Consider the following 21,337-nt stretch of genomic DNA (forward strand, 5'->3'; position numbering starts at 1 on the left):
TCCCTCTCTCACCTTTGTCCTACAGCACGGTGCTATGATTTGATTTGGAAAAAGAGCAAAAATGCTGCATTTGAATTCCTGTAGAGCACAACGAGTTTATTTAGCTTCAACACAACTAACAGTTACCATTAAAGTCTTCTTAGTCACTAATGCCACTCTTACTGTCTGCAAAACTTGATTATTCTTCTTTCCAAGACTTTTGTTCTTTTATTTTGCCCTGAAGTGAAAAGTGAAGTCTGAATAGTGATGTGTACTTGAAATAAGTTGTAATCACTATTTCTATTAATTACTTTACCAATCACTCTCTTAAAAGTAATTAGATGACTACTTACTTTCTTAAACCCAGAATTGGCCTCATCAGAAGGAAAGCAAGACACCAAGTGCTGGTCAGTTTTGCCTGTTACAGCAGTAATTAGATTACTTTGTCATCAAACCTAAACAAAAATATCAATAGTTAAGAAAAAAAGGATTCTGGTTTATTCTTTTGAAATGCCATGTTTTCCTGGTGTATATCTGTTTGTTTGTATTGTTTTCTATTTATTTATTTAATCAAAAACAGTTTTGGGCGGCCACTTGGCCTAAACGGGTTCCTCTCGGTTTTCTTTTTCTTTATTAAATTAAGTGGCATTACATCTGGTGAAGGCTGCCCTAACAAGAGGGAATTCATAAAGAAACACGTTTCAAATATCGGCTGATGATGAACAAGTTAATAAGAGGGCTAACACAACTCACGGTCAATAAATAAATACAAAATAAATTAATAAATAAACGACAAAAAAATACATGTGCGAGTAGACTTGGATTAGAAAACCCGTCATATGTTTTGTCATATAAATTGATTAGGAGTTATGGTTTTAAACTTTTTTTTTTTTTTTTTGGCTTTTGGCTTCAGTTCTCCTCAGTAGTGACGTCATCAGTCCGTCTCTAGGCAACAGATGGGAAACACAAAGCAAAAGCATGGCGGAGGACAGGGTGAGCGCAGGTTCGTGTGAGTTTTTATTATCATTTATAAATATTTTTTTTCATGTGAGTTAAGTGAGCTGTCCAGGTGTGTTCAGACAGCGTCATGCACTACAGTCACTCACACACCCGGGCTGTACCAAGCTTTAGTAACTTTTACGGCTACATATGGGCTGTGGATCATAAAGTGACTGATCGATCATTAACTGATTTATCGATCCCCTCAACTCGCATCCTTTGTGTCTGTGCAGAAGTCATGGTGTCCGAGATCCACAGCAGGATCTCTGCAGCTTTTGGAGCGTTTGACCATGAGTCCAACAAAACCGTGGACGTCAGGTGAGTTCACTTAATTTAGTTTTTTTGTGGTGAAGATCTCTCTCTCCTAGTGTTGAGAAATGTATTTTGTGTTGTCTCCTACTATTGCTGCTGCTAGAACACAAGAATTTCCCAATTTTGGCTCAATAAATTACATCTTTCTATCTATGTTGTTAATAAATATGTATTTGACCAGTCTTTTCTTTCCACTGTGTTTGGCACAGTCCAGGACCGTCTGTGTTTTGATAAATGTGCAGTTTATGATATAGGTGATGTGTATGATGTGCTCAGACAGGCAGCAGTGAATTTAAACTGAAACTACTCATTGCCTCTAATGTTTTTTTTTTTTGTTTTTTTTTCTAAGGGAGATCGGCACCGTCATCCGCTCTCTGGGCTGCTTCCCCACCGAGGCAGAGCTCCATGACATTATAGCCGAGGTCAGGACAGCGTGTTTTTTTTTTTTTTTTTTTTCATATTATGGGGTGTATGAACCAGCCAGTCGCCCAAACCATCAGGCAGAGCAGCTTACAGAGTAATGACAATGAAAGAAGGAGAGCGAGGCTGTGCTCCAGTAGCTCTCAAACAGTGATTTTAGGGCTTCAGAGTCATCATGCTCTCTACCTGAAACATGGGTCATAAGCAGCTTAGAGCATCTCATGGTGATGATAACTTGGTGGCGTAAAGGCACTGCATCTGTGAAGATCAATGAGATGTGCATGACAGACGCAGGATATAAACAGGGAGGTTGTTATCTTGCCTTTGAAGCTTCATCTAGACAGATTAAATGTTTCAGGCTCCTTGAAATTCTGAACTTAATGCTAAGAATAAATCTATTTAAGGTGATAACTGATCCCAAATTGCAGAAACCTTGTCTTGCACTTGCAGGTGGAGGAGGACCGTATAGGATACATCCACTTTGACAGGTTCCTCCCAGTTATGACCAAAGTTCTGCTGGAGCGCAGGTAAGACTCTGCCAACACATGCTAGTCTCCTGGCTGCTGACAATTGTACAGTTTTGTGGCCCTAACTGGATCAATAAGGATTTAAAGGGGCAGGTGAATGGTGTAGTATTGGGAAAACTTTAAATTTTGTTCACTTGTCAAATATCAGGAGAGCAAGTACTGGCTTCTGGCTGGGAAACAGTTTCAGTTGTATTTTATATTTTGCCAATAGTTTGAGGTGATCACTGCAGTACTTTGAGTAGACAGAGGTGGAAAGAGTACTACAAACTGCTCCTCCAGTAGAAGTACTGTTCCTCTGCTGATATTTTACGGCAGTAGAAGTAGAAGCTCCTCTGTAAAAATCGACTGCAGTAAAAGCACAAAGTCTCATTTCAAATGTCCTAGCAGTAAAAGTGACTGAGTTCCTTTTTCCAAACAGAAACTGGGTTCGCTGTGATCTTTTCCATGCAGAAACGATTCGATTAGACCAGATTCTTTTAAAGGGGCATTCTGTAAAACTGTCGAGGGTTGATCGAAATGAGGACCCTGTAGACTCAACTGACACAAGTGGAATAAGCACGTAATATGATAATTGGGTCTACATCAGCTCACTGATATTTTTCCTATTTTTTACAAACTTATTCCACATTTTTTGCCAGTTGAGTCTAAATGGTCATCTTCTCCATCAACCGTCTGCAGTTTTTCATTGTCCAGTTTTTATTGTGAAATTTGGAGATGACAAAAAGTAGAAGCAACAAAGTAGAAGCAGGTTCCTCTTCTCATCTTTGCTGACTGAGCTTTTATTGTGAGTACAAAACTTGGATGGACTGACGTAAAAATAAAATGAACAGGTTTGAAAAATACTATAAATAGAACATGTAGTACATACATAGTACAAATACAAGGTTTTCCATGCTCATTCATTTGTCAGGTAGTTTCTTGTTCTTCAAAAAAAAAAAAAAAAGAAAAAGAAAAACATGAAATGTGAATTTTCTTTAAATTATTCAACCTCTTTCTTTTCCATTTCTGCTTTTCCATGTGTAAGGTTGCTAAACTGGTTTTAAATAAGCTCCTAAAGCATATATTGCTCTCATTCATGTAGAGCCCACCAACGTTTCAAGTGTCTCTAAAAGCCAGGGAAAGCCCTGTGCTTAAGTGCTTTAGCTACTATGAAACTTTAATGATTCCCTTGGTGCAGAAAAACATGAAATCATCACGTCCTGTATGCTCCTGCTTCTCTGCAGCTTCAGACTGCGTTACATCTGAGCGTGTGTGTGTGTGTGTGTGTGTGTGTTTGTCAGGTTCCGCCCCATACCTGAGGACCTCCTGCTCCAGGCCTTTGAGGTGAGGCCACTTGCTGCTGCTTGTTCTGCAGTCTGCAGTTTTTCAGTGCACGTGGCTGTGAGGTTAAGCGTGACAAGTCCAAGCAGCTAACAGGCATGAAGAGAGATGAGCAGCAGCAGCCCTGTGCAGTCAGCTGTACCCTGCAAGTACTCCCGCAGGCCATGGACATCATTAAGCCTCCTGTTACCTTCAACATTTTTTACCAGGATTAAGTTGATCCAAGCAATTTAAACCTCCAGAAAATTTTGTTATGGTTTGACCAACTGAAAACAACAGGCTGCAAAGACAGCAACAACACTGTCATGTAATAATTAGTGTTAATTACTGTTGTGAGGTGTAAAGGCACTCAAAGAGGCCACTTTTTTTCCAGGTCCTGGACCAACAGAAGAAGGGATACTTAGAGCCCGAGGAGCTGACAAAGTTCATGACACAAGAAGGTAAAGCAGATGCGTGCAATTCTTAAATGTTAAAAAAAAAAAAAAAAAGAATAGTCTTTGTAATGAAGTACATCATATTACCCTGAGGATGTTCCCCTCAACCACACAAAACATAGACAAAATGCCAATGTCTGTCTGTGCATGCATGTGTTTTAATGTACTATATTCTGTATTTATGTTTGCTGTTAGGCTTTCTGTGTTTTTAAGAAATACTCTTATCTAAACCAGGTGAGCCCTTCACCCAGCAGGAGATGGAGGAGATGCTGTCGGCAGCCGTGGACCCCGAGAAGAACGTTATCTACTATAAAGACTTTATCAGCATGATGACCTTTGACACTGATGCATAGACAACTGCAAGACCATGTAGGGATATTACCCACTGACCGTGACAGACACACTGCTGTGTTGTGTGTGAGCCTGTACGTGTTGTCAGGCGTTGTGTTGCAGGAAAGGGGTATCTGGTATTCTGTGATTAATACAAACAGCTCATATATGTCCTCAGCACCAGATTTCAGTTCAGTTAAAAAGTTTGAGGTGGAATCGGCACATTGAGGACCAGCTCTCTTTGCAGGAGCCTGAGAGACGATTAAAGGATGATAAATCGATCGACTCATTTTGATACAGTAGTTTTATGCTCCCATATTCATTATAATGTCTAAAGCCCAGCATTCTGTCTTTCTAACATGGCAAAGATGTGCTGAGATCCGAGAATCACTTTAGATTGGGAAATGTACATTAGATAATGCTCGCATGAACATTTAATGGTAAACCACCGTGTGATGTTTCAGGAGGAAGGCCCTCTGCAAACATGAAGACATGCAGAGACACCCACCTGTCCGGAGTGGTCACCTGACAGGTCATGTGATTGCACAAATGAACACAGTGGTATATCTAGTGTGTGCGGACTCTCTTTCCATTTTTCAGCACCTAGCATGTATCATTTGAATGCATGTGCTTTTGTAAATTTGTAAATGTATCTATGCACATGCTGCAGAAATTCTTTTCATGTGCTGCAGCATCCAACGGAAAAGCGGAGCTATTGAGGACGTGTTTATTACATCTGAATGTAGTCCTACTTTGATATCTTGTCTGCTGTGATGACTAGGAAGCCAGTTAGCCACTTACCTGTTTCTCTATTTCTTAATTAATTAAAATTAAAAATTAATTAAAATACTAATTTTCAACACAGGAAAAGGAAATTGTCATTACTAAAGAAAAAAATGAATTATGAAAAAAACAGGTACTGAGGCAAGCTGTGAATAGGGGTGAGAATCACTGGATAACTCGCCATGATACTATCACAATATTTCACCCACGATAAATATTGTATCACGATACAGGCGATTGTGAGATATATTTTAAGCTAATCAGCCATGAGACATGATGATATGTGTAACTGAAAAAGAGAAAAAAAATAACCTGGAAAAGGCAAAATAATTTTTCAAAAAGCAGTAACCAATGATGTGACAGCGACTGCAACATGAAGATGACAGAAACAGTTCCAGTTCAAATAAAGGCAGAACAAATTTTGCTCACAGGAGCACATCTGAACATCTGTGCAAATTAAATTTAAAATTTGAATATCAATACTTGGTACAAGTGTATCGAAAATATTTCACGAGGAATTATCACGATATATTATGGATTTGCTTAAAACTACATTCAAAAGAGTTCGTATTTAACCTGGGCTTAATAGTTCTTGTTCTTGCATCACTTTCAGGATGGCAAATAAAGTGCTCCTGTTTTCTTTCATTTGAATATAAAAATAAAGATATTTAATTGCCCAAGTCGTGTTCAAACTAATTATACAGATGTATGCAGAAAACAAGCAAATTAAGCAATGATTTTTTTAAACATAGCATTTTATCATATGACTTTGACTGTGAACACATAATCTGACATCATGCATAGAGCTGAACAGTTAAACACAGGTTTGGAACATGGATGACATGATATTTTCACAACTTAAAATATTTATGTGATACGGTAGCATATGCAAGCCAAAGTTTTGCTTTAAATAAGTTTCAAGTCACAGGACCCATTATTACTGGCTTCCAGTAACTGTGTTTGAATTTGAAGAATCAGAAAATAAAAAGACAGGCAAGCAAGTCTGGACTACAGCAAAGAATCACACACCATTAGACTTTTTTTTTTTTTTTTTTTTTTTTTTTTACTAAACACACAAAATCAGAAAATAAAAGGCTCATTTGTCATCAACATAGTCCAAGAGCAGCATGAAAACAAGACCATCTTGTTACATAGGAAAAAAACATTCCCTTATGGATACCTTTACCTTTAAAGTTTTAATTTTTCTTGACCTGACGGTAGCTGCATTGTAACAAAATGACTTGCTGGCATTCACCACTGAAACCCAATGGGAAGCGCTAGCAGAAAAGCCACTGAGAAATCAAGAACAAAAAACCTATAAAAAAACAATAGTTGAATTGTCCAGGTGAGGAAAAATAGTCAACTTAAATGTCAAGGTATACTTTTAAAGAACATTCAGGAACTCAATGACTGGGAAGTTGGATCCATGATGGAATGCCTGTTTCCTTAAAAATGAGAAAACTAATGAAGTCAGAATTGGCATCAGTCCCATTTAAGCCCAACCTGTACAGTAAATAAACAGAGCTAAAATATATTTTAAATTGTCAGCATTACCATTTAATTTATTGTTTTTTTTTTTTGTTTGTTTTTAAAGTAAAAGTCACATTCTGATGTGGCCAGTGTTAAACTGAACTGATCCCAAACCTGAAGGAATGAAAGGACTATGAACTTGGCCCCTGAGAGACGAGGCCATACTGTCACCTCTGCTTTTTATCTCCGCATTACATTCGAGATAGGAATTCATGAAGTAGTGGCTTTGGGATGAGTGTGTGTGTGAGAAAAGAAATGGGAATTGGGTCAAGGCCTGACCACTGGTGACCTCCAGTAGAACAAACACACAGAAAGGAAATGGAACATCATGCTGAGCTGGATTCAAAGAAGAGGAAAGGTGGCTGTAAATCCTTCTGTGACTGAGATGAAGGCTTAATATTGCACGGTGTGAGATCTGTGGCTCTGCAGGGTGTATCATGGACTAGTGACACCCTGCGTTCAAGTCACGTTCAAAGTCTCGAGTCGTATGCTAACACCTCTGTATCCACTTTGCTGTTCAATAATGCAAAATTCATAAAACTACACAGACAAAAACAACAACAACAGATTTTCTGTTCCAGTATATCCATCCAGCCATAAAATGTGAGAACCAGCTGCCATCAACAGACTTCTCCCTCACTGGGAAGTCGTTTGGGACAGTCCATGCCACTTATTTGGTCCTTCAAGAGCTACAGAGAGAGCAAAAAGTAAAAGACTCAAACATTGGTCAGTACAGAGAAGAGGCAGAAAAAGGAAGACAGTGGATAGGTTGAAAAGGTAAAATATAAGAAGAAGAGAAGAAAGAGAAGATGGAGCTAGAGGGGAAACTTGCAACATCAAACCCAGCTACTAACAGTGGTCACTAAACACTGCTTTTGTACTATTGCACTGCAATGGGAACACAGAGGAATGACAATCTTACACCATAAAAAAAATCAAACACACTCAAAACCTGAATGCTAATCATTCACATGTTATGGGAAGTTTCCAATCCGGATGAAAGGAGCTGATCACCTCAGGAACGTGTGAGATACGCCACCACCTTGCTGGCTTTCTGGATATTAATATATCCTTTATTTTTGAGAATGGAATGAGAGTGGAGAAGGAAGAGGCAGGGGTAGAGCCTTTTAACTAAGTTGTGGCACTGACAGCATCTGTAAACTTTCCAGGCCTCAGGTTGGCTCCCTCTGGAAATGCCTCAGTGGTAAAGCAATGATGACTAAAGCTCTGCTCACTGGACAGACCTAGAGATTTTGACTCATTGATTAATTGCGACTTGAGAGATTAGGGTTTTCTGACCTGGAACTAGACAGGAAAAACCCATTATCTAGTGTACCACTACCGCTACCAAGTGTCAAATAGCATATCCTGCTGTCTACATGACTTTATCCTTGCCCCTTCCCTCTTTATGTCATCCCTGCTGAGGCCTAACTCTCCTAGAGGCTCATGATTCTCTGGAGAAATAGGCAATTCAGTGAGAGGATGGACTACAATGACTTGGCAGAGTTGCTGAATCTTTGGGTTTCTGATATGAAGTGGAACACAGCAGGACAGTGTTTGCTCAGTCAAGAGTGTTTGCTCTGGAAATCAGACAAACTGGATGCATATAGGACTCTGCACTTCCTCAAAGAATATATTCTTATCCATTTAGCATTAATAAAAGGAGGATGAAATCACTGACCCCCTCCACAAACCCACCCTTGACATGCATGTACGCACATTCAAATATCCACATAAGGCTGTTTAGGAACGGCCACTCAACTTACAATACCGCCCCTTTGATTGTACAGCCTTTTCACTGCCCCTCTGTTTTATCTGCCTCAAAAATCCAGCTAGTAGCTGAACCCGTATATATTTAAAACCCAGTTGTCTCACCTGACTGCCAAATCACTGTAACCCAACATGACAACAATAAGTGATACTAATCACTTTTCCCTATAAACTCCTGTGGGACATCAGCTGAAAGGGTGGGTAGCATTAGCTGACCTCAAGTGGTAGCCATAGTTGCCACCAATGGCCATTTCGTGTCACACCTAAATCAAGTTTCCCTAGCCACACTGATTACTAACATCTTGTTAACCTCATACACAGATAAAGAATTCAGTTTCCTTCTTTAGATCTGCAGCACCAGTCCAGCAGCTGAGATGTTGTCCCCTCCTCCTGCAGTCTGGTAAACCTCAGTGCACACCAGCACTGGCGCCACACAGATTTGGTAGTCTTCCTCGTCCCAACAGCTGACAGGCCTGGTCTCCTGCAGAGGGATACGCTGGCTGCCCTCCTGCCGGCTAATGGAGAACGAGTCATCCATGATGAGCCGTGCTTTACTGGGGTCGATGTCGACAGAGCCACAGACGTGGCGGTAGGCTGTCAGCGAGGCCTTGGCGGTGGCAGACATGGTGTTCTTCCACTGGGAGCCACGTTTCACAATCATGGCCTGGAAAGCCAGCGTGTGGACGTGGAGCCGGGTCAGCGGCTTGGCCCTGGCACCTGCACTGTTTGTGCCATTTTCCTCATCAGCGTCCCCCATGTCCTTGTAGCGCTGGTTGATGAGGCGATACAACTCTCTCATCTGGTCAAGGACAGTAGCTACACGAGGGTTGGGATCAGAGAGCACCGTGATGTTGGAGCCCTTCAGCAGGCTGAGGAGGTTGGGAAGCTCCTGTTCATTCATCCCTAAAGAGTCCGCCTGGGAGCAGAATCAGATATACAGTCATAAAAATGAAAGCACACATACTGTGCACAACACATTACACAAACTCATACAGCACACTTTGGCATGGCATACGGTCAAGTTAAAGTTTGTGAGAGAGAATCACACACAGATTATGCCTGAGTACCCCTTCTACCTTTGGCCCTGACTTTGGTGCTCCTGCAGCTTCTAAACTGCCACACCGGCTTTACTTCATGTTCCTTAGCAGGAGTGGTAGTCTTCTTACCATGACTGTCCACTTCTTTTTAAGAGAAAACGAAAATGTATTCATTTTTCAATACAGCTAAAGGACACTACTGTCAACATACGGTAACATCTGAAGATAAAATTAGAAAGGAGAAAATCAGAATCAATATGCTACAGCTACACACCAACAAATACAGTTCATGTTGAGCCAAAGTCAAATTTATCTTAGAAAATTTTCAAACAAAAGACAATTAAGAAATTGTATTTTAGGACTAGTTTCCAATGACCTCACTGATATGATATGTGTTTTAAATTTTGACTACCTGCTTTTCCATTTTGCCAGGATGAACATATTTCCTCTCCACTGTGAATGCATAATCAGTCCTTTACCATGATTTATAATACATACTAATTGAGTAATGTGTCGATTTATTCATTCGCTCTTTTATACATACATGGGGGATGACGAGTTGAAGGAGGTCTTCCATTAGGTCCTCTTCTACAAAACTGGCCATTTCAAAATGGACACCAATCTGCGGAGAAGAGGTGGACAGGAGGGTGGCCAGGCGGGAGAGGAGAGCCTTACGCTCACCTGGAGAGAAGAGAGAGAAAGAAGAAGGAACAGTAAGGGAAGGGGGTTAGGAGATGAGAAGAGGAAGGGCATAAAAGTACGGGGAAGTGGAGACAAATGAAAGGTGGAGGGAGGGTGAGAAAAGATAAAGAGAGAGTGAGGAGGAGGAACAGGGGATTAAGTCAGAGACAGAAAGAGCACAGCAGTTGAATCAGATAGGACAGAGCTGATCTGCTATCCAAACTGTCTGGTGGTGAATGGGAAGTTAGTCACGGCCTGCCAGTGGGATACATAGTGTGCGCACACACCACACACACCCACACACACAATGACTAAACAGTGACTAAATAAACAGTCACAGAGACAGGCTATAATCACAGTTACTCATTCTCTCAATATCAAAACACATTTTTTTCATCTTTTTCTCTCTCTCCTAGGCTCTCAACCTCTCTCACTCATTTTAGGTCTAGGCTAAGTGTGGCCAAATCCAACACCAGATCATTGTGGGACCATCTTATAAGCTGGAGATGATAGGATAACACAAGCCATTTTTCCACAGCGGTTCCAAGATGTGTTAGCCAGGACTAGGGCCAAACCCATGCAACAGGAAACTGAAAACACCATTTGCTTGCGTTTGTTGGAAACTAAAGCCCAGAAATCTTTGGAGGAAACAAGATGCGAAACATTAGAAAATGCAAGCAGTGAAAACAATGATGTGAGGTTTTGTTGTTCTCTTTTGGGACAGGCACCAAGTTGTACTTCCTAGGTCAATGAGTTGCTTCCAACTGAAAAACTCGAATATTAACCTGTTGCACCTGTTGAACAACAAACGCTGCAACTCCATCTCAAAAGGCCAGGGTATAAGTTTCCTCTCACCTGGCTGGAAGGGGAAGCTGTCCATCATCTGCAGCCCACCCACCACCAGTAGATCTGCATTGAAGTCTTTGAGCTTCTCAGCAAAATGTTCCATAGAGTCCAGGTAGGGGTTGTGGTCATCACTATGGACTATGTACCTATAGAGCACACAAGACCAAATATATGCCCATACATACCTTTCATATGAATTAATGAAATGCATCTTAAAATATACTAGCACCCATACACCACAATTGACTGATTAACCTGTAATATTTATTTGAATCTAATTTTCTGTGCAGAGTGTTGAAAACAAACACCAGCTGAAATATAAATTAGCAACAACTAAAGAAGTAACAATTTTGTGTGCAGCAACACAGAAACACATTATTTTATCTCTCAGATCAGTTATCACATGATACTCAAAACATCAGGATGTTCAAGTATCACTGACCTGTTGGCTCTGCGTGAGGTGTAGGGCCCCCAGCTGGCTCCAGATGGATACTCCAGGATCAGATGAATGTCTGGCTCCTCCACAGTGTTACCGGCCACTGAAGAGAGAGAGGAACAGGAGGAAGAAGGCATTGAAGGATGAAAGTATAATGAGAAAGGTTGAAAAGTAATAGCAAGGGATGGATGCAGGATGAAGAGAGGGAAAGAACCGGTGAGGACAATTCAATAAAGAAAAGAGGAGGCGGGGTGAGTGTGAAGGCAGGAGTGGGTGGAAAAAAAGGAGGACAGAAGGACAAAGAAGTGAGAAAAGGATGGATGGAAGAAAAAGAAGAGGAAAAAGGTGCGGGGAGTAAAGGCGGGGGGAGTGGATGAGGATCGGTTTGGTATGAGAGGAGAAGAAGAAATGCAGAGGCAGTGCAAGGAAAAGATACAGGAACAGAGAGGAAAGTGAAACAAAAGGAGTGAAAGAGAGAGGGATTTATGGAGGTTTAAGTGTGCAGAGTGGGAGATGAGAATTATTTCAATGACACATTTGACATACTGAATTTCCTTCGGGATCAATAAAGTATCTATCTATCTATCTATCTATCTATCTATCTATCTATCTATCTATCTATCTATCTGAGAATGAAAATTTGTGTTTGGGCGTGCCTGTACCTGTGATGTGCTGGGACAGGACATCAGTGAAGTCAGGGCTGAAGCTTCCCCCTAGCAACACGTCACATCCCTCGGTTGCCATGCGACCAGCCATTACAGGGGCATTGCCACCCACTGTCCACCTGTTGCCAGGCAACTCACGGGACGCCTCGACCAGCTCACTGAAAAGAGTGTCGTTCATCACAAAACGCCTGCGGGAGAAGGAAAAGAAATTTTAAAAATTGTGACATAAGATAACTGTAAGACCAGAGCTTTAAATATGTATCATCAGTTTTAAAATGAAGTGCTTTGTATTTTTTTTTAGCCCATTTACTACAGCTTATGTGTCCTTTACAATTCTTAACTGTCGAAAATACTGGTTTACAAACTAAATTCAAATCATCCTGCCCGACAAACCTGGGCACGAATGTCAGGTAAGGTTTATCATCTGAAAGTTTGAATTTCAAAACCTTGGGAAACTCTGAGAAATGGTTGGTAATGTAATGTAAGGTATGTGTGTAGTTAGTAAGTGTAGTAAGCAGGCAAACATGAAACCATGTGAATAAAAATTCAAGTTGCAATTTCTCCTACTTAACTCAGAACTCGGAAAATAAGCCATTTTTTTACATCCATCAAAGCATTTAATGCCACACTTATTCAAATACCAATTTAAATATTATAACGTGCAGGTATTTGGATGTTAATCTTTTAATCAGAATTATGCATGGCCAGCAGGAGCGTGAAGGTTAGAGAAGCAGGTGTGTCAATGGATAGTGGTCGGATCAAATTCATGATGACTGGACTGGCTGTGAAAAATTGATTGGGGAAGGTGACAAACTGCAGAAAAACAGGATGTGCTCTCTCTGGGAAAAAGAAACAAATACGAGACAATGTGTGTCTCTCTCAACAACTTTATTATTGCTGCTGATATTACTGATTTGTGGATTTTGCCAAGAAGCTGCCTTAGTCACATCTCTGCAACATTACGTTTCCCAAGAAGTAGGTCTGTAATCATGTCATAAAATAAGTCTGTCTTCTTAGTCAAAAAAGTGCCAGAGACAAGAGAGAGTAGGTAGGAAGAGAAAACTAGAGGGGAAAGGAGGTGCTGGAGGAAATTAGGGGGAAAAAAAACTTTACTTCATTCCCTGAATTCTCTAATGTGTTGTTTAAAAAAACAGAGTCTTCCAGAGGGCATGCAGACACTGATACTCAACCTATCAAACAGGTTTGTGAGGCTGTGTGTGTGCTGTCTTATGAGATTAACCTAATTCGATTACGAGTAGTATTAAGGTTACTAGCACCTGCTTGTCATTCCTATCTCTTCACTCTCATCTGTATCTCACACACACTCAAACACAGACACAAAGTGTCTATCTCTCTGCCATGGTGTCATGCACTTGAACTAAATGTGGCTGTGAAATGGATTTTAGCATGTGGAGGAAAAAATTAAGCACAAGCTGACTGCCAGGGGCTGAAGAGCAGGAAAAGTAAAAACTCAAACTCAAATATTAATAAACACACAAATAAACACATTTCAAGCTGTCCGCATGATCACTAAACAGTAGATGGTCTTCAAATTCATTTTGCCTTGAGTGTTATTCAGAAAAGGGTGTGTTCTGGCCAGTGTAATGCTGAATAAGTAAGTTAAAAAAGGACAACAAAACAAAAACCTGCAGTGACACACACTGTTGGGGAAAGCACAGCTGATGCCATTAAAATTTTATATGCTCAGTCTAATGTGAAGAGGAGGCTGTAATCTAGGGCCACCTTTTTAGTTCTTTGAAAACTTGGCATCAATAATTCGCCATTTGGGAGGATGGGGGGGCAACAGTGACAGGCTAAATATGTGGTGTGCATGTGTGTGTGTGAGTAAGTGTGTTTGAGAAAGTGCGTGTCTGTGCGCTTGCAGTCAAAACATGTAGGCCGTGTAACAGTTCACTACGCAGGATATGCATTATAAAAAGTTAACATATTTTAACTTTTTTACTGACCTCCACAACAGAATTTACAACCTGATGCTACGTAGTACATCACAAAACAGAAGATATGGCAGATTTGGACAATTAAAAGGTGATAATCCAGGTGCAACAACAGCCTGAATTAAGCGTCTAGAGTCCTATGGAGATATAAACACAGCAGCAGTCTATGTTAACATAGCCAGTATTATTGACTATAATTATATAAAACATACATAAAACAATTTTCTACAACATAATCTATTTTTTTCTGTAAACGATCCAACATCGCCATAGCAACCCATTGCCCTGTAATGAATTTTGCCATCCTGCCAGCTCCAGTGCGCAGTATGTTGTTTTTCCGATGCCATATTGCCAGCTGCTGTTTATCATCTCCTGAAAAAAATACTGATTTTGTTGTCGATTACCATAGCCACAATCAAAGCCTCAAAGCATTCAATATCTGCCAGCAAATGCATCAATCGGGTTCTAATGATAAAGTGTACTGACCAACTACAGTGGCAAACATTTAAAATATTTGCTACGGCAAACTCCGCAAAGAACCAAGCAAGTCAAATTAAAATCAGATTCTAAATTTAGAACGAACTGTATCTAATGGAGATTATAAAACCAAATTCTTCAGTGTTCCTCACTCCCTCAGACACACACACGCGGCTCCCCTTCCCCAGTCTCTCCATGGTGACCTCGTCAGTGTGTTGCCTTTACGTGTTAGTTCCAGACAATGAACAAGAAAAGTGCTGTTCTCACAGGCGCTGAAGCCCAGGACAGGAGCAGTGACAAATATATGGTTGAACAATCGAGAGAGGATGACAAAAAAGAGAGAAGTGGACTACAACAGCATGAATCGCTAGAGAATCAGGTTTGCTAACCGATAAACATCAACAGCATGGAAGTAAAGAGAAAGAAACATAGCAGCATGAATTAAAAGAAGGGTGTGGAGCACTCCCGGCTTACTTTTGGACAGTCTGTTATTTTGTGTGAGCAAAAAGGTGAGCAGATGTGTGGTTGTGCTCAATTCTACATGTTTTCTTGTGTACCTCACAGATGAACTTTCCCCTTGCTTTCATCATGGTGGATTCTGTGTGTGTGTGTGTGTGTGCGCGTGTTTGTAGTTGAGGGTGAAGGGGGTTGGGTGATGGCATGAGAGCATGAGGCACGAGTACAAAAGCCTGAGGGGTGTTAACACAGCAACAGTTTTAAATTTGTCCTTGGTTGTCTTGCATAGCTTACAGCCACTTCCTAACCACACACACACACACACACACACACACACACACACACACACACACACACACACACACACACACACACACACACACACACACACACACACACACACACACACACACACACACACACCTTGTATCACAAATTTGCCACAAAATGGATGAAGTCAGAGAGACACAGAAAACTTAACAATGCATGAGAACAACATTACATGCAGAAACAAGCCAAGAAACAGACACAACCTCAGCCTCTCTCATCCAAATGAAGCCTGGGAGGGGGACGAGTGTGTGTTTGCAGTATTCAAATCACTGGAATAAGCACACACATTTATGGAACTTTTGAGGACATTCCATATACTTAGGTTCATTTCCTGAACTGGACAGTGACCAGTTGATAGCTAACTCCTAACCCTTATTCGGACACACACACACACACACACACACACACACACACACACACACACACACACACACACACACACACACACACACCACCTACTCTGCAGCAGCTCCCGGGGCAAAGAAGTAGGCAAAGCTCTGGGCCAGCTGCTGAGCATTCTCTATGTAGTCATGATGTAGGGGCTGGTCTGTGGAGGACAGACCTATCTTGTTCAGCAATGACACGCCGTCCACTATCAGGTCCACACATCCACCGAAACCTGAGGGAAAGAGACAGACATGATTAAAGCATTGAAACTATCACCACTAGCTGTTCTTGCTAGCTAAAGAGAAATCCACAGACCCACCAGATGGAAAACTGCAAATGATTGTTATCAGTGAGTTAATAAGTCAGCTTTACCAGGCACTTTGGCAGGTCACAAGTGATCTGAGGTTTGGATTTAATGTTAGCTGCTGAACAAAACATCTGCCTCAACACACGGCTATCAGAGCCAGAGCTGCAAGACCTTAGATCAGCTGAGTCCTGGTGTCAAATCAACATGATCAAGGGCCAATACACACAGCAACGAGAGTCTGCCTGTGTAGGCTTTGTGAGAGATAGAGAGGAGCAGAACACACATTTGAGTTGGGTTTGAGTACTCGTCATCCTTGCTGTGAGCTTGATTTAGGACTGCTTTGCCTAGCACATTTTCATCTTATTTTCATATTACAAACCTATTTGTGTGACCAACTTCAAATTAAAACTGGAAGAGTGCACACAGTAGACTGCACATTCCCTGCCAGGCGTATCTCCCCTTTCAAGCTACACTATGTGCAAATGTAGTGAAACTTGGGAGAGACTCAGCAGTCAATTGTTATGCTTTTCAAATTATAAAATAAATTACTGTATGATTCAAATATAACAGAATTCATTATAGAAAATACACTATATTGCCAAAAGTATTCGCTCGGCTGCCTTCACACACATATGAACATGAGTGACATCCCATTCTTAAACCATAGGATTTAATATGATGTGGGCCCATCCTTTGCAGCTAGAACAGCTTCAACTCTTCTAGGAAGGCTTTCCACAAGGTTTAGGAGTGTGTTTATGGGAATTTTTGACCATTCTTCCAGAAGTGCATTTGTGAGGTCAAACACTGATGTTGGACAAGAAGGCCTGGCTCGCAGTCTCCACTCTAATTCATCCCAAAGGTGTTCTCTCGGGTTGAGGTCAGGACTCTGTGCAGGCCAGTCAAGTTCTTCCACACCAAACTCGCTTATCCATGTCTTTATGGACCTTGCTTTGTGCACTGGTGCGTAGTCGTGTTGGAACAGGAAGGGCCATCTCCAAACTGTTCCCACAAAGTTGGGAGCATGGAATTGTCCAAAATGTCTTTGTATGCTGAAGCATTAAGAGTTCCTTTCACTGGAACTAAGGGGCCGAGCCCAACGTCCGAAAAACAACCCCACACCATAATCCCCCCTCCACCAAACTTTACACTTGGCACAATGCAGTCTGACAAGTACCGTTCTCTTGGCAACCACCAAACCCAGACTCGTCCATCAGATTGCCAGACGGGGAAGCGTGACTCGTCACTGCAGAGAACACGTGTCCACTGCTCTAGAGTCCAGTGGTGGCGTGCTTTACACCGCTGCATCCGATGCTTTGCATTGTGCTTGGTGATGTAAGGCTTGGATGCAGCTGCTCGGCCATGGAAACCCATTCCATGAAGCTCTCTACGCACTGCTCTTGAGCTAATCTGAAGATCACATGAAGTTTAAAGGTCTCAAGCTATTGACTCTGCAGAAAGTTGGCGTCCTCTGCGCACTATGCGTCTCAGCATCCGCTGACCCCGCTCTGTGATTTTATGTGGCCTACCACTCCGTGGCTGAGTTGCTGTCGTTCCCAATCGCTTCTACTTTGTTATAGTACCACTAACAGTTGATTGTGGAATATTTAGTAGCGAGGAAGTTTCACAACTGGACTTACTGCACAGGTGGCATCCTATTACATTACTATTACACCACCATTCAAAGCACAACCAACTGAGACCCTGGGGCAGACTCAGGCCACGCTGGGGGGATTTTGTATCCTGGCTGGCCTGGAAACGCCTTGAGATCCCCCAGGAGGAGCTGCTGGATGAGGTCTTGGAAGGGACCATCTGGGCTGATCTCCTCAGCCTGCTGCTGCTGTGACCCCATCATGGATAAGTGTTAGAAATTGAAAGGATGGAAAGATGTATGTATGTATGAAACAGCGACAGCTGTTTTACACATCATTCTGAAGCATCAGGCTATTTAACCTATTGTTAACCCTGCTTGTTGACAGATTACATCAGTCTCTGATTTCCTCCCGTGTGTCTCCTCTGTGCTCTGTTGACTTTCTTGGTCAGTAGTGTTTTATAAACTCACCTGAAAAACACACACCCGGGATTTGTTCACATGTGACCAGAGTAAACACAGCCACGATAGGACAGATAAAAATACTAGGCTGATAGGCCCAGGAGTTTGCAAAGAGAGACAGAGGGAGAGAGCAGTGGTGGTCGAGCAAGCTAGACACTAAACGAACAGAGAGAGTGGAAGTAGCGAGAACAAACTTTTTTCAAAGGTTTGAATCACTGCAACCGAGAGGTTTTTCATCATACAGTCATAACTGTGCACAAAACAATTTTAGGCTGATTGGCCCAGTAGTTTCTACGATCAGCTGACAGACACACAGAGACACAGAGACAGACACACAGAGACACACTAGACCAAACGCATGATCCCCTCCAGGCTACGCCTGGCAGAAATAAAAAGCAGAACACACACTGGTTTCTATTCTTCCTGGTCTGAAAGGGGAAAAAACTGACGCAAAAGGATTTGTTGTAACTATCCCAACGTATTATTAAATGAAGCCCATCCTACTTGTGATAAAGATAAAACTTTAAATGCCAGGGGGAAGTATTACCATAACATGTTTACAGAGTATCAAGTGTGACAGCACAGCTATCACTGTTATTGAGCTGAGTAAAGGTTGGGCAGATATGGTGAACACTGCAGTTTGTTTGTGTCCAGGTCCAAAGGATAGCACTGTGAGGACAAGACCATGTATCCAAGCCATGATCACCGCTGGAAACTATTATTTTTGTCTACTGTTCAAAGTGGCTGGGACATCACAGCACTCTACACCCACTTTCCCTATTTTACCAGTGAACCAGTTCTTTTAACAAAAACAAAAACAAACAGAAAACTAAAACACCACAGCCTCATTTATGACCAATCAATGGTACCAAACCAGAAGGTGCTACAGGCTATGATCAATATTAATGAAATCAGGCGGACACGAGTTACACACATCCACACTCAGCGCACAAAGGATGTGGCACAAAGGAACACCTTCCCAAGTGGGAGGCAGTGAGGGACAGGAGGAGCTCCTCAGACATACTGGTCCATGCTGAGCCACAGCAGGGTCATGTCGGCTGCTGGAGGACCTCTGAGGAGTCACAGCTCCTCCAGCCGAGGCTGAGGTGCTCACAGGTCTGGTGCCTGGGCAGCATGCAGCTGGAAGGTGATTTCACCTGGTCCAACGGGGGCTGTGAGTCATTTGAACTCGCCTCCCTCATTGACCAGCCAAACACCCACCGAACTGGTTTTTAACATTAGCTAATGAAGAAAATCAACGTGACTGCCCAAATCCTTCACTTTTGCAGCCTCTTTCTTTAACCCTCCTTTTATCTTTGGGGTCAATTTGACTTCATTTAGTGTTTAACGTCCCTAAACACATTATTAACATTTAAAAAATATATATATATATTTCATAACCCTCACTGATAAAAAAAAAAAGAAAGGTAACAGGGGGTTAGTGAACACAGCAAGTGCTCCTGGTATCTGATTAACTCACCGAAAAAACGTCGCTACAGTTATCGATTAAAAGCATTCCCAATTTCATCTGCATCAATAACTATAATTAGTTTATTATTTATATGATCTATTATCGATTTTTTTTTCTTAGTAAACCAGAAATTAACTTTCACTGTTAGTCTGCCACCCCCCATCATGACCACCACTTTGATGAAATTCAAATAAAAACAGTGTTGATGAGTAAACCTAGAAAGTCTTATCTTGTCGGCCAGAGAGGTGACTCCTAACAGATTATTAACCCCAGGTCTGTGGCTCCGAGCCCCTCACAGGAGGCTCGGCTAGCTAACGTTAGCTCCGTCCACCTCCACTTACCAACGGCTACTTTTGGCTTGGCGGCGTTGTTCACCCCGACTTTGCGTTCAGCCCGGAGTAAGGAGGACAGGACGGCGTCCAGCCGGTTGTCCAGCACTGCTTTCTGCGGCGACCGGAACCAGTAGGCTAACAACACCACGAAAAGGGACAAAACGGACCCATATTTCATGAATGAAACCCCTCTTCTCCCCTCCATCGTTGGGCTAGCTGGCTACAGACGCTGGCGCTGTTTGCTGAGCGATGCTGAACGGAGAGTGCGGTGTGTTTGCTGTTTGTTTTCCCGAAGCGGAGACTCCCGGTTACAGCTCCGATGGGCGGGGCTTTGCGACTAAATTTGATCATTTCAGTTATTCATACAACCGAATGCTGGTTTAACTGTCTGATATTTTGTTGCATCCTAAGAAATGAGCTTATGTGGCATTTTAGTGAGGGGTATCCCCACATATGCCCTTTGTAAATAGACTGGGGGACGGCGAGCGACGGTGCACAAAACGAGCACGCCTCTCTCTTTGCTCCAGTACAAAGGGGGAGTGTTTGTTGTTACTGACAGCAAGGCGGAAGTGTCCGACTTTTGAGCCCCATCCTTTTCAACAGTAAATCTTGTCAAACGTGTTTCTTTGCCAGCTGAATCCAGTGAAAGTGCAAAGTCATCTCTTTTTTAGAGTCACGTTATCAAAGTAGCCCGCGGAGTCGTGGCACTAACACGATAATTAAAGTATGGCTGCAAACACCAACCACTCAGACGAGGGGCACAATTTGGCAAAAAGCTGCTTATTTACCCTTTATGTTGGCAGGGAGCCAGCAGCTGACAGTCTAATAATCCACGTGGAGTCAACACACAGCATGAATATCTTCAACTTTTTGTCAAGATTTGGGATGCTCTTTATAAAATGCAATATCTTTTTATTTAATTCCCGGACTTGTTTTAATTCTAACAGCTTCACTGACTATAATAGGAGACTTTATGGTCTCATACACAGGGGACGGTTTAGTGACCTTGGTTTCAAAGTGGCACTCATTTTCACACAGAGAATGCGGACTGTTCACATATGACGTCATATTTGTTTGTGTAACTTCAGAAAAATGCCAGTGTGGAGGCATTTAGCATGTTTTTTAGTTTTTGTAGGAGAACTGCCTGCTGTAAACAAACATGGGAGTGTGTTAAACTCTGCCCCGTGTAGGGCCACACACACTCATGAACTATCATCTGGGGATCACAGTGGTTTGGATTATCAAACCACTGTGATCAGAGTCAACGTGGTCTAATTGATTTATTCCCAGTTTTCCCCAGACCATTGTTATATTGGATAATGTTAAAGATATCACAAAACAAGCATCTGGATTTGCAGCCAAACAGCCAGAGAGAAGTATTTTAATAAACTAGTGCTTCACAAATAGTCTGTTATCAAGGCAGGAATGCAGATATTACTGTTGTGTCCAGAGATTAACTGTACTTCATAAGTTTGTAGATGGAAAATATAAGTAGATTCTCTC

General features: G+C 41.9%; 2 protein-coding genes across 2 annotated transcripts; one reads left to right on the forward strand and one right to left on the reverse strand.

The window, feature by feature from the left end:
* The first annotated feature begins 957 nt into the window (after positions 1-957).
* Positions 958-4,346, forward strand: drc8 (dynein regulatory complex subunit 8). The gene is made up of 7 exons (XM_030046449.1): positions 958-982; positions 1,212-1,296; positions 1,640-1,712; positions 2,161-2,237; positions 3,518-3,560; positions 3,931-3,997; positions 4,226-4,346. Exons 1-7 carry the CDS (start codon positions 958-960, stop codon positions 4,342-4,344), a joined length of 489 nt encoding a protein of 162 aa, XP_029902309.1. The 3' UTR covers positions 4,345-4,346.
* A 1,795-nt stretch (positions 4,347-6,141) lies between these two features.
* On the reverse strand, positions 6,142-20,104 carry adpgk2 (ADP-dependent glucokinase 2). The gene is made up of 7 exons (XM_030077042.1): positions 19,844-20,104; positions 15,747-15,906; positions 12,067-12,257; positions 11,411-11,507; positions 10,978-11,114; positions 9,986-10,122; positions 6,142-9,320 (listed from the first exon to the last, which is right to left on the reverse strand). Exons 1-7 carry the CDS (start codon positions 20,037-20,039, stop codon positions 8,748-8,750), a joined length of 1,491 nt encoding a protein of 496 aa, XP_029932902.1. The 5' UTR covers positions 20,040-20,104; the 3' UTR covers positions 6,142-8,747.
* Positions 20,105-21,337: the final 1,233 nt, after the last annotated feature.

This window comes from Myripristis murdjan, chromosome 3, assembly GCF_902150065.1.
Source record: "Myripristis murdjan chromosome 3, fMyrMur1.1, whole genome shotgun sequence".
NCBI classification, from domain to species: Eukaryota; Metazoa; Chordata; class Actinopteri; order Holocentriformes; family Holocentridae; genus Myripristis; species Myripristis murdjan.